At 45.1% G+C, this 12,779-nt stretch overlaps 3 protein-coding genes and 1 non-coding gene across 9 annotated transcripts in view; 2 read left to right on the top strand and 2 right to left on the bottom strand.

Moving 5' to 3' along the window:
* Positions 1-1,064: 1,064 nt before the first annotated feature.
* On the bottom strand, positions 1,065-7,302 carry KPNA2 (karyopherin subunit alpha 2). Of its 3 annotated transcripts, none has more exons than XM_015880152.3 (11): positions 7,169-7,302; positions 5,677-5,788; positions 5,442-5,579; positions 4,910-4,998; positions 4,033-4,301; positions 3,320-3,414; positions 2,962-3,225; positions 2,131-2,364; positions 1,864-2,046; positions 1,609-1,758; positions 1,065-1,515 (listed from the first exon to the last, which is right to left on the bottom strand). In XM_015880152.3, the coding sequence occupies exons 2-11, from the start codon at positions 5,746-5,748 to the stop codon at positions 1,423-1,425; spliced, it is 1,587 nt and encodes a 528-aa protein (XP_015735638.1). In that variant the 5' UTR covers positions 5,749-5,788; positions 7,169-7,302; the 3' UTR covers positions 1,065-1,422. The 3 variants fall into 3 exon arrangements, with proteins under 3 accessions (XP_015735638.1, XP_015735641.1, XP_015735637.1); XM_015880155.3 differs by having other exon boundaries at positions 7,240-7,302; XM_015880151.2 differs by lacking the exon at positions 7,169-7,302 and adding an exon at positions 6,385-6,429.
* Positions 7,303-7,462: 160 nt separating this feature from the next.
* Positions 7,463-12,679, top strand: C23H17orf58 (chromosome 23 C17orf58 homolog). Of its 2 annotated transcripts, none has more exons than XM_015879524.3 (5): positions 7,463-8,186; positions 10,167-10,787; positions 10,913-10,993; positions 11,714-11,905; positions 12,417-12,679. In XM_015879524.3, the coding sequence occupies exons 1-5, from the start codon at positions 8,123-8,125 to the stop codon at positions 12,602-12,604; spliced, it is 1,146 nt and encodes a 381-aa protein (XP_015735010.2). In that variant the 5' UTR covers positions 7,463-8,122; the 3' UTR covers positions 12,605-12,679. The 2 variants fall into 2 exon arrangements, with proteins under 2 accessions (XP_015735010.2, XP_085379154.1); XM_085523028.1 differs by having other exon boundaries at positions 7,500-8,186; positions 11,714-12,062.
* On the top strand, positions 7,467-7,539 carry TRNAR-CCU (transfer RNA arginine (anticodon CCU)). Its single transcript has one exon. It is a non-coding gene; the product is annotated as a tRNA-Arg (tRNA).
* BPTF (bromodomain PHD finger transcription factor) overlaps positions 12,051-12,779 on the bottom strand; it is a 45,456-nt gene continuing 44,727 nt past the window's right edge. Inside the window, exon 32 of one of the 3 annotated variants that reach the window (XM_085523014.1) lies at positions 12,051-12,154. The gene's annotated coding sequence lies outside the window, so the exon portion shown is untranslated. Of the gene's footprint in view, positions 12,155-12,601; positions 12,651-12,779 lie in introns of those variants that run through there. The other 2 variants (XM_085522993.1, XM_085522994.1) reach the window with 2 other exon arrangements.

Below are 12,779 nucleotides of genomic sequence, written 5' to 3'. Positions count from 1 at the left end.
ACATTGGAGGTACAACAGCACAGCAATGGAGACAAGTCTTTACTGCAGAGGCATAAAAGACCTTTGTTGTCTTTTGGAGCTGCTCTTATTGTTTCTCAGCATATCTAAAGCTTCAGTATTACAAGGCAAATGATTCCTTTTATTTTATATGCCATTACCATTGTGGCACCCACATAACCACATCCTACAAGCACTGCAGTATCTGTGTTGCTAGACCTGGGTTCTGCTCCTCAGACCCACATTGTGCCACCTCCATCCCTGTCAAGAGTTTCTCATGCAGTTCATCACCAAAGCACGTTTGATTCTCATCTACTGAGCAGCACCATTATATCTGGAGGACTAAGAGACAGAGTTAGTAACACTGAGATATGAACTTAACTAAAACATTTAACATGCATCATTATACCTACTAGGTGTAAGAACTCTGACTGCAAAGCTTACTTTCTTTGTTCTGGGCCAGAGTAAAGCAGTGCAGTCAAAAGCATGAAATCATTAGCTCAATAACATCTCTTATAACAGGAGAAATTTGTAACTCCCTCTTGATGTGATGGACCAGTGGTGTGAGAGTCTGTACAGCCTATACTTGAGCTGGAACTCTTGTTAAAACATACATAGATCAACCACTTTTATATAACAGACTGTAGTAGCATTGTGTATAGTAAACAGAGAATGGTACCTACTGCTTCAAATGAGTCATTGCTGAAGTAGTAACAGCACATAAGAATAACAGTATATTTAGGACAAGCTTTCATTTTAAGATCAGATCTTCTGTGAAGAAACAAGTTGCACCCAAATCTGACTAACATGCTTTTTAAGATAGACACGTAGGTATATAACTAACAAACCAACATAAGATCAGATATAAGGTTTAAGCAGGTGACTAAAGTAAGTTCTTTAAGCTCTAAGGACCTATTCTAGGACTATCTGGATATACCCACCATTGATTAACCAACTTTGGAAACAAGTTTCATGATTTATAACAGCATTCTTACCATTACGTACATCTTGACTCATGGCATTTTCCACGCCAGCTCCCATTCAAGAAAGCAATTGACACAATTCAATTTGAGGTATTGTTAACACTTTATTGAACTTGAAATGAATCCTCCTTAAAAGCTTACTCAGTGTTTTGATTGCAATATGTTACACAGAGCAAGGGGTTACAGAAAGAAGTTTAAAATACCTACTTGTATTCTTACATAAGACAGATACAGTAAAAGGCCAGAAGACAGAAGAGAAGATGTATTTACAAGAAAGTCAGAATGAATTTAACAGCTAAAAATTCACATATGTACAGTCTTGAACTGTTCAAGTATGTTTCAGTTGGACAAAGTGCTAGAGGTAAAAAAAATAAAGAGGCTATTAAGATGGCAGCCATCTGTATCCCACATGGCTGGTAGGTGGTTGCAGTGTGTGCAGCATCTAGAAGTTGAAAGTATTGGGAGTATTGCCCTGAATTTGGAAAGTGTAACTATCAGCAGTAGATTCTGGTACAACATTCTGGTCCTCCTCCTCCTAGAAGGAAACAAAGTTGGAAAGATTAGTAACATTTCAATCAATCAGTGCTGGAAAAAAAAAGCAGAGTGAAGTTGTACAGCAGCCACTTACTTCTGCTGAGAAATATTTTTCAATCAGGGTGGCCGAGGCCTTGTACACTTGCTCATTCTCATGTGACTGAAGAGCTTCAATTTTGTCTAGACCTCCACACTCCTCAATCATGAGGCAAAGTTTCTCAGTCTCATTTATCTTCTCAGCAGCCTGAAAAAGACAATCATGAAGTAACATCAAAGGTGTAAGGTACTAACTACTGAAGAACAGCTGGCAGCAACCTGGACAGCAACTAAATATACTGCATCCACATACCAGGAAGATATTAGAAACAGCATCCAAAATTACTAGCACAGTTTTGCTGTCTTTAGCAGTGAGGAGATTCAGTAGAGGCTCAACAACACCAGCCTGAACAAGATACACAATCTGGTCAATTGTTCCACCGCTCGTGTAGTTGGTCACAGCCCACACAGCTTCTTTTTGAGATTTGAAATCTCCCTATGAAGGTAAAAAAAAAGAATTAGAGTACAGACCACAGTAATGGCTAAAGCCACAGCACAAGTAGATGCAAGTTTTGTTTACCTTCCTCAGAATACCAATGAGATAAGGCACAAGGCCATGATCTACAACTTGCTGAATCTGGTCCTGCCGTCCAGCTGTGATGTTGGACATTGTCCATGCAGCTTCTTTTTGAATGTTGTTTTTATGATGAGATAGGAGACTTGGAAAGACAGAGAGGGCTCCTGAGTCAATAACAATCTGTGTCTGTTCATCAGTACCAGTAACAATATTTCCTATGGCTCTCAGAGAGGGAGTCTGAAACAGATGTGAAAGTAGTACTTAAAACAGTGTCATCTAAGCAATGCTTGTGAAACAGCCATCATTTAAGACCCTCTGCTCCAGCTTTCCAGTTAGCAGCTTGATAATAAGACAAGCTTAAAGCTCATAAGGAAGATTATATATGCAGACATTAAACACATTAAGATGACATACCTTCAAGACTCAACTGTAAACTACTCATGACAAAGTATTGATGTAGTAATTATACTACTGATGCAGTGTAGTCACACTGTGCAAAAAGCCCAATTCTAAACACTGTTTCTGGGGGCAGTATTCCCAACTATAGTGTAGAACTGAAGTCAAGCTTTAAACAACATTGATCATCATCATCATCCTGGCCTGTGTGTTAGAGCCATTCATCATGTGACAAAGTCATTCTTCAACAGTAGTCTATGCCTCATCTGGGATAGCTTTCAGTCAAAATAGAAGCTCAAGGCTTATGTACACGAAACCTGGAACAAGCATCAGATTTCTGTATGTCAAGACCCTTCGGTTTAAATGAAAGATATTATAACCTCAGTTTTATCTACAATTCAAGTCAAGCAATGACAACTTTCATGCCTGATAGCTTACCACTATTGGCAGATCCCCACAGCCCAGCAGTTTGACGAGCTGTGGCACCAATCCAGTTTTCACAACAACTTCTATCCTGTCATTGGAACCATCTGTTAGATAGGAGAGTGCCCAGCACGTGTCTGCTAACACCTCATGATCATCATGATGCAAGAGACGGACAAGAGTTGGAAGAATCTGCTCAATAGCTTCTATGGGTGGTGCAGGATTCTTGTTACGACACAAGTTTGAGAGGGTCCAGGTAACATTGCGTAAATATCCAGACTGCAAAAGAGTTGAAACAAACCATTAACAGCTGTTACTTTAACTCTTTGCTCACTCATTAGCAACTGTACTTCAAGTAATGCTGTAAACTTACAGCCAGAGAGGAGAGATCAGGAACAGCTAGTAGAGTCAGTAGTGGTTCAATTGCACCGAATTTAATAACTAGATCTCTGTAGATAGAACCATCCCCTATAGAGACAATTAAAAAAAATAACCTGTTAAGGAACAGAAGCATTCATGTATGCAATCATCTTCCTTCATGAATACTACGCATAAGGGACAGATAAGAAGTAAAAGGGGAAAATGGACTACTTTGATGGTTAAGCCTTATGCCAATAAAAAACACAAATGCAGCTATAATATATTTTAAAGAATGGGATCCAACATTGGCAGATCAAGTAATCCTAAAACACGCATGAGAAATTTCAGTATGCTCAATTGATATGTACAAAGCAAAGAACATTGGCCATCACATACACAATTACATGAGCCATTTGCTCCTCCTTCAGGTCAGTGTACACAGCAAAGCACACTGATTTAACTATTTGAAACTTGAATTTTTACATGTGACCTATTAATACAACTCACAGATTGCCAGGTTATACGTGACATGACATAAGCCAAGACTGAAGGTAAAGACTTGTTCATAGCATACTCTACATTGTAGATCACACATGTACAAGAACATCACCAAGGTAGAGAGATTTTCAAGAAGCTCAGCATGCTACACACAGCAGGTCATTAATAATATTCTCTTATTTCAAGAGAAGGGAATAGATTTGAAAGTTACACAGCATATTAACATACCTGCAATATTTCCTAATGCCCACACAGCTTGTTCACTGATGTGAATGTGAGGAGAGGCCAGAAGTGAAATGAAGGCTGGAATAGCCCCACCATCTACTACTGCCCTGGTCTGCTCTGATGTGCCTGAAGCAATGTTGGTAAGTGCCCAGGCAGATTCAAACTGAATAGGACTACAGTCTGCTCTATTCAAGAAGGAGACAAATCTTGGAATCAAACCAGCCTGAATTATGTTGTCTATGGGGGGTTGCTTCTCTCTTGAAAGGAGTTTCCTAAGGAGGGATACAAACAGGAAGCGTTATTTGTGTCTGCAGAGATCTGAACAACAGATTCCACTAAGTCAGTATAAAATAATACCCAACAAAAAACAAGTGTGAGGAAAGGATTAAGGTAAGCAAAATATAAATACAAGAAGGGAAAATTCAGACAATCTACAGACTGCTTGAATACTAGCTGAAGTGGTGAGCATTGTTTAGGTATGTCTTCATGAGAGGTTCTGTTACAACTCCAGAATAAAACAGGCCTGCAAGTTACAATATGTCCAATTTGATAGATATTGCTCAATAGACAGAAGGGTAGTGACTGTCAGAAGCAGCACTGAAGTTACGTAAAAGCTTGCTAGAATTTAGCAATTTTAGATCTGATAAAATGAGAGGAAGTTTGGCACCCTGAACATTCAGAAACCACATGGACTCTATAATACTGTGACTAAAACAATTATTCCTAAACATTGTATATAAAGCTAATTTATGTGTCTGTTGAAGTAATGTCTGATGAGAGCAATAGTTAATGCCCTTCAACATTTAGGCTCATAAACCAAACCTCTGACCACACCTAGTTACTGACTTGCACACAGAGCTGGTTACCTCTGATCCCTTACCTGGCAGCTTGAGTAGCCTGCAACTGAAGCTCCATATTATTGCTATTAACTCCTTTGACTATTTCTTCAACAGACCAGTGTGCAGAAACCTGTACAAAATAAAAGTTCTATGAGCACTTTGCTGGGAAAGGTACACATCTCCAGAAGCCTTTACACAGTTCTAGGGATTGGCCACAGTTCAGTCATGGCCTTCAATAAACATTATGCTTTTATGCAACACTCCAAAAACTCAGCTAGTTCAATTGACAGTTATTTGAACTACTGAAAACTTTGTTTCATGTGACTGATACATAGAGATTGTGAGTTTAAACAACTGCCTCAATTCTTTACAAGGTACCTCTTCAGTAGCACAAAGAAGAGTGTAAGTATTGCACATGCTCACAAGCTTCTTAAGGATCTGAACTGCAGCCTATTAAAGTTATTATCACAGCCTTCAGCTGGTAATGCACATGTAATTGTGCAATGTCCCACAAGAGACAAAATTTGTGTTAGTATGGCCACTGAAGTGTGCTTGTTCTGGGTACCTACTTACCTGATTGCTCCTATTTTCCTGAAGGGGAGAAGTGGCATCATCTGGAAAAGTGCTAACATTTCTTCTTTTAAGCATCTGATCATCTTTCTTAGCTTTCCTCAGCTCTACATTGACTTCAATACGCCGCCTTCTCATTTCCTGGAGAAAACACATTCATATCAAGTTCTTTACTTGTGCAACTCTATTTAAAGTATTGATAGCTAGCTATAATGTTTATTCTTGTGTGAATACTTACTGTAGTATCTTTTCCTTTGTTTTTGAATCTGTTCAAGCGAGCTGCTGTATTGCTATTCTCATTAGTGGACATCTTGCTTAGAGTTCAGAAGACAAGTGAGGAGAAGAAAAGCCTGAAAATGAGAGTAAACAGTAAACAGCAGAAGTTATGTCACAGGAACACAAATTAAAGAGAGGGTTAAGGTTTGAGCCCAAGAGAACAGCAGATACATTAACATCCTCTGACTTAAGATCCTAGTAACACAGCAAGCTGCCTTAACTGTTATGGCAGCCTCTAACATGAACAGAACACATTTTAACACCCCCTGAGCCACAAACATCACTTCCATTCCCACATGCAGCATTTTAGAACACAAAAGCTATTACAATTAAGCCCTAAGGATCTATAGCACAGGCTGAGCCCACCCCCACACCAACCCCTCTCGATACGAGCAGAACTCCGGCACCATGAAGGCGCTCTGAGCGAGCTCACATCGATGCAGCCAACAGCAGCAATGGCAGCAACGAAGCAGGCCTCAATAAGGCCGCATCTCACACATAGCTCCACCAGAGCACCAAACCCCTCCGGAACGCACCAACCCAGCACCAGCAGAGCGCAGCCCTTCCGGACAGCACCCCGAACCCCCAGCACCCCCCGCTCCTCTATACGGCTGCACCCCCCGTCCCGCCCCGCTCCGCACTAGGCCGCAGTCTCCCCTCACACACTCACACACACTCGCTCCGTTCCGCCCCGGCCGAGCCTCACGCTGCCACTGAGCGGGGCGGCTCCAGGCGGGATTTAAATTTCCCGCTCCCTCCCTCTGCTATTGGTCAGTTCGAGCCATAGCAACGCTCTGATTGGTCAGTTTGAAATGCGGCTCGTCTCGCGATACAAGGGAGAAAATCCCCGGAACCCGGAAGTGAGCGCTGATCGTCACTCACCCCAACAGCCGCCCCCACACATACGGCACTACAACTCCCGGCATGCAACGCGCCGCGCGCCGCACGGAGCGCTCGGGCCTACCGCGCTGTGGCATGATGGGATATGGAGTTCTAGGAGTGGGATGAGAGCAACAGTACGGAGCAAAATAAAATCATATAAAATAATACGAAAGTATGAGTAACCTTATAGTGTGCCTGGGAAATGGGCAGGTTTGGGGTCGTACACAGCTCTGTGTTAGTGCGGGTACGATCCCAAGCACGGAGCCATGGCTGCCACAACATGAGGGATTCAATAGGGGAGGAGATGCACTGAATAGATGGGAGCACAGCGTACAAACGAGGGTAGGGAAAACAAGGGAAGAGAAAGTTAATAGAAATGGGAAACAGGGCAAACAGATAAAGCAGCTTCAAAGTAGGAATGGAACTAAAACACCCGGTAGGGCAAAGGAGCAGCGTGTGCAGGTCAGAAATGGCTGCAGAGCGTGTGGTGCGGGGCGGGTGTGACGGGACGACTGCGGCTGAGGTGATGGGAGAGTGGAGGGGAACGGGGTGACAACGGCGCGGCAGCTCACGGGAGAACGCGGAGATGCGACGGGACGGAGCGTCGGGACACGGTGTGAGGGGAGGGTTTATAAGGAGACACCTCGGGAGGGCGGCGGGCAGCGCAGGATCCCGGGACGGGTCGGCTCTAAGCGCCTCGCACCGTGTGAGGGAACCAACGGCTGCAGCTCGTGCCCCGCTCGGAGCCTCGGGGCGGGGCCAATGGGGGCGGGGCGTCCCGCTCAGCGGCACAACATGGCGGCGCTGCGGGGCGGGGCCGGGCCGCCGGGCGGGGCTCTTACTGTGCGCCGCGCGCAGCTTTTGCTGGGTGACCCAGTGGCCTAATGGATAAGGCATCAGCCTCCGGAGCTGGGGATTGTGGGTTCGAGTCCCATCTGGGTCGTACCGTTATTTTGTGCCGTCTCGGGGATCTGATGCCGGTTGCGATGCTCGGGGCGCAGCGTGTCAGCCCGCTCTGCTACTTTTGGTCCCGGTGTCGGTGCCGGTGGCGGCGCCCCGGAGCGGCCGCAGCTTCGTTGTGCGGTGAGAGAACGGCGAGAGGCTCCCGGGGCGCTGCGGGCAGCGCGATGCACCGCCGGGGGGATAAACCCACTGAACGCAACGAGCCGCATCGGGGCTGGGCTGGGGTGTCAAAGTTTTGCACGTCAGCAAATAGGGATTGAAAACTAAAGCGCTGTCTGCGGTCAGCACGGCTCCCTTTATGCTGGGAGCTGCCCCTCAGCAGAGGATGCTCCGGTGCTCGGAGCCCTGGGCTCCGTCCCGCAGCGCTCCCAGCCCGTCCATCATCCCGCACCGCGGGGCTGTGGGTGCGGGGGGCGCTGTCCGGCCCGTTTCCCCTCGGGCTGCCTCTCATTAGCATGAATCGAGGGAAGGGCGTCAAAGACTGAGCTTCAATTCGAGGCTGGGAATAAAAACAAACAAACACCAAAAAGCCCCAAAACCAAACCCCAAACTCTGACTTCACAATGACAACCAAAGTGCTGTGGCTCCTCTGCTTTGTCATTAGATCATCGTGCAGCTCGGCGGCTGGTAAGTTCCACACGCACAGCGGGGCTGGGACACATCTGTACCTGTATCTGCATCTGTATCTGTATTGTATCTGTATCTGCTTCTGTATCTGTATCTGCTTCTGTATCTGTACTTCTATCTGTATCTGTATTGTATCCGTATCTGTATTGTATCTGCATCTGTATCTGTACCTGTATCAGTATCTGTATCTGCTTCTGTATCTGTATTGTATCTGTATCTGTATCTGCCTGAGGTGTTAGGGGAGGATAAAGACACTGACACTTATTCTCTGCAGCACGTTGTAGCACTAATCACATGAAGACTCAGCAAAGAAACATTTCAATATATCTGGGTTTGGGGATGTGAACTGCTCTATTTGCTTTGCTGGGCTCAGAAAGCACGAGGATCACCTGCCTGAGGCAGCTGGTGCTGTGCATCCTGCCTGCCCCGCTCTGCAGGTGACGTTTGCCTTCCTTCTGCATGTGGGATTTCTCTATTTGCGTGTGGTTGTGCCCTTTTGCTGCCTTTCTGTGCACTGATAAATGCTGGATTTATCTGGTATTTACCCCCTGGAGCAAGCTGTTGGAACAGATGTATCTCTAATTTCTGCAAGTAAAGATCATCTATTCCATAAGGAAGGAGAAGTCCTGGAGCTGGTGATGGTGCCGTTGTATTTCTCCGGTTGCAGGAGGTGACAGGAACGTGCTGCTGTAGCACAACGAGGCTCAGCGTCCTGAGCAGATGGAGCGGGGAAAAATGAACCTTTTCTAATTACAGCCCGTGACTGAGAAGGCTCAAAAAACTGACAGAAAAGTGCATTTATAAAAGCCAAATCTAAACCACCTGCTCAGAGCACAGGGCTTCATATGGAACAGCTCCATAACACTCTTGCCTATTACTTTCTTTAGCTTGGACTTTTTCCACCCTGTCCTTCATGGGCATTCTTTTGACTTTACAACGTGGCCAGCCCAAATATCAGGGAATCTTTCCCATGACAGCAGCTGGTGAGAGCAGAGGGGGAGAAATGGCAAGGTCAGCAGCTGAGAGTCAGTTATGGAAGATAAACCAGGATGTTGTTCATCTGTGTAAGTCAAATATCCCTTTTCACACAAGGAGTCAGGATCAGCCTCCTACACAGTGCTAACCACAGAGCGAACACCCAGACAGCGGCTGTGTGTGGGTGAACTGTTCTCAAACTCTACCCCGGCCAACTAAAGACAGAGAACTGCAAGAGGCAATTTCTCTCTTCCCAGCATAAAAGTCTTTTGCTTTGTGAGCTCTGAGCAATCAAGGTGAAATATAAACTAAGCTCGAGGTAACTGTCCGGCTTGCACTGACAGTGTCATTAAGCCTGTCCCTTTGTCACTGCAGTCCCAGACGCTTCCTGTCTTTTTCAGCTCTTGTCCTCTCAGCTTAAGAAAAGGCCTGAAATAATTGTTACTCAGCAGCAATAGCCTAGATACCAGGCTGGGGCTGCTTGGACTCCCATACAACTCCACAGTGCAAAAGTCAGAGATCCAGAACTGTGAATAAAGATCTTTTTAGTAGCATTCAAAGCTGAAAGCTGCTGAAAAGTCCAGATGACATTGTCAATAAGGCATCCCATGGATGGGAAAACCAAATAGTTCTGTTGTCATGGTCTTTTAAACAAGCATCCCAAACGGCAATGTGAATTTTGTTTCCTCAGATGCTCCCTGGAGATCCAGGCTTTTGAGAAATGGGTTTGTTTATAAGTCGTGTTTTTAATCTACAACAATAATAAAGTAAAAATGCAAATCTCCTGTTTTGCTCACAGCTGCATTCTCTGTATCAGGCCTTATGTGGCTGAATACAGAGGAATGAAGAGCTCTTGTTTGATCAGTTGAGCTGCGTTACACCATCATACAGTCGAAGGCCTCATTGGTGGAGCAGACACCCCCATCTGCCATGTGCTTCCCATTCACACGGACATGGAGTAATACACAATTCTGACTTGCTCTTTTCTGTTTGCTTTTAACGTAGGATCCTTGCCCTGTGCTGAGAAAGCCAGCCAGTCTCTCAGCAAATATGTGTATAACTCAGCAGATGCTGCACCTGGACAAGCCAAAGTGCCAGCCTGGGCCACTGCTAGAGAGGAGCCCAGCGAACACCGACTGCTGCCTCCCACCAACCTGCAGCACCCAAAACCTCCTGAAATCACCTCCCTCTCTTCAGACAAAAAGAAACGAACCAAGGCTTCTACAGAAAACAGCACCGGGCTGAGGAAACACCTCCTGCAGTACGGAGGGACCCTGCCTCTGCAACCTGCAACTGAGGGGCCTTCTCTCACCTCCTTTGACTTGAATCAGGCAAACAGAAAGCAGGCAGACAGGCGGCTGGCTGAGGCTGCTAACAGCGTGTCAGCTCATTTCCAGCACACAACATCTTCCTATCATAAGCTCACATCCTTCCTGGGGGCTCATCCTTTCCTGGACTCTGGAACAGCAGGGTCAGCTGACCCTTCTGTGCTGGATCATTTCAACCGACCAGGCAAGATAAACCCCTACAAAAGCATTGAGCTGTTGAAAATGATCAGCAAACCCTCCTGGGTCACCAACCGCCAGCCAGCCAACCTGCCATACCATTTCAGTGTGCTGAAGAAAGGTAAGGGAGGAGACTGCTCTGGTAAGGAACACCGTGAGCTTTCCAAGGGTTGGGTGCCTTAATTTGAATAAAATATCCCAGAAGGGCACATTGCTTCAGTCCTTCAGTCTCTGTGCCTGTTCTAGGTGCCGATATGGAGAAGGCATGTCTGACCGAGTGCAGGAAAGAGAGAGATGAAGTGGAGGCCTACTGCACAAATGAATTTGGTAAGCTGGCTTCCACGAGCCACACAAAGCCAAGGCTGTCCTTGTTCATGTATTGCTTGACACTTCAATTCTGCTTTTAGGGTTTGTGATTTGGGGAGTAAGGATAATTAGTAACCCAAACAGCATGCTCTCTGTATAATAGAGGACACTTCATGACATCACTTTGGACTCGTGTCTTTGGTCCTTGCATCCACACTGACATAGCTAAAGATGTTAGAAAATAACGTGGTCATTTCGTACTGAAGAACATTTTCTGATTGAAATCTTTCCTTACGCTTATGACGTCAAATAGCAACTTTTTCCCACAGTATTTTAAGAGATGAGCAAAACGCACGCCTCCTGCTAACAGATGTTTCCATTTGCACAATATAAACACGTTACAAGACATCTGGTTTCTCTAAATGGAGAAGTCAGGAAGTGCTTTCTACAAATGTTATGTATTTTTACTATTATTATTTGTTTTACAACTCTCATGCATTCCTGTTGAACATGGGCCTTACAGTGACACAACCTTTGGACCTTTCAGCCCTAACAAAGAGGAGTCTTCTCCAACTCTTACACTGAGGAAGCCAGGTACAAAATAAGGCAGCCTGAGCAAGACATCAGCTGAGTTCCATTGCTGTGATTATAGAGAGCAATTCTAAAACCATCTTCACATTTACCTTGAGTTGTTACTATGATACGTAACCTGACATTTCTTTTTTCTTGCCCTTAAAACAGCGGTGAATGGAATTGTTTATAACATGGAAAATCTGGGGAGCGGAGTCCACTTGGTTACACTTTTGGTAAACACTGATGGACTATACAAGATGAGTCGCCTGTATGTTACTCCTGATGGCTTCTTCTTCCGAGTTCACATTCTAGTTGTGGATTCTTTCAACTGCAGCCGACCATGTCCAGACTTCAAACTTGGTAAACAACCCCAGCTAAATCCACTCTGCTGTTCCTCCTGCATGTGGTGCAACTTTAGGCTGCCTCTGTTCAAAAGGCTCATCCTGGGTTGTGTTATTTGGAAAACAACAACTGTGCTAAAACTGGAGGGTTCTTTCTACCCCACTTCTGCAACTTGGTAAGAGACCCACCTGCACAAAGAAATCAGGCAGCACTGCAGCTCTTCAACTTGATCCAGTTCAGAGATGACTGCAAGGGTTTCCAGGATTGCTTAAACAAAATTAAGTGGGAGTGCTCTTAGTAAACAGCTCAGTGTTGCTTCTAAGTGTAGGTTTATCCAATAGCAGCATTTCCCCACAAAGCCTTCTGTTGCAACACAACAGAGTGAATAATTCATGTGCAAGTACAACCCTGAGTCCCACTTTGCTAGGGTCTGACTTCTTATATACTCATAGATCTGTTGTCCTTAAAGCGAGTGCAGTGAATGAATCAGTGTTCTCTTCACAACACAGAAATCTCATTTCTCTTGCAGGCAGCAGATACATTGTGATGGGTCAGATCTACCACAAGAGAAGACAGATCCCTGCAAACCTAATGCAGTTCCTGCGTGGGCACCTGAGGCCAGGGGATGGCTTGCTTGCAAGCAGCAGCAGCTACGTGAAGAGATTCAACAGGAAAAGGAACCGCAAAGTGCAAGGGGCTCGCAGTAAATGTAGATAAGGCTTCAGTAAGCTCCTCCTATAACACAGGCAGCAGTAGAATTCACCTACCAGAATAAACATAATGATTTAGCAACTGTGGGAGTGTAGTTCTAATGATGGCTGAAATTGGTTGTGATAGCACTTGCATTTGTGCTGTAGCAAACACTAGCTGAATGTTCTGACTAGCTACCTAT

The sequence above is a fragment of the Coturnix japonica genome, chromosome 23, assembly GCF_054131305.1.
Source record: "Coturnix japonica strain WE chromosome 23, WE-NBRP24, whole genome shotgun sequence".
NCBI classification, from domain to species: Eukaryota; Metazoa; Chordata; class Aves; order Galliformes; family Phasianidae; genus Coturnix; species Coturnix japonica.
The sequence above is the reverse complement of the archived record's forward strand: the minus strand, read 5'-3'. Positions and strand labels throughout refer to the sequence as shown.

What these genes read in the sequence shown, in the direction of transcription:
- KPNA2 (XM_015880152.3), bottom strand. Translation starts at nt 5,748, where the DNA reads ATGTCCACTAATGAGAATAGCAATACAGCAGCTCGCTTGAACAGATTC. An exon ending in CAGGCTACTCAAGCTGCCAG is followed by an intron (nt 4,302 to 4,909) that starts GTAAGGGATCAG and finishes ATCCCTCCTTAG; the next exon opens with GAAACTCCTTTCAAGAGAGA. An exon ending in CTGTTTCTAATATCTTCCTG is followed by an intron (nt 1,759 to 1,863) that starts GTATGTGGATGC and finishes TGTCTTTTTCAG; the next exon opens with GCTGCTGAGAAGATAAATGA.
- C23H17orf58 (XM_085523028.1), top strand. Translation starts at nt 8,123, where the DNA reads ATGACAACCAAAGTGCTGTGGCTCCTCTGCTTTGTCATTAGATCATCG. An exon ending in ATCGTGCAGCTCGGCGGCTG is followed by an intron (nt 8,187 to 10,166) that starts GTAAGTTCCACA and finishes CTTTTAACGTAG; the next exon opens with GATCCTTGCCCTGTGCTGAG. An exon ending in TTTCAGTGTGCTGAAGAAAG is followed by an intron (nt 10,788 to 10,912) that starts GTAAGGGAGGAG and finishes TGCCTGTTCTAG; the next exon opens with GTGCCGATATGGAGAAGGCA.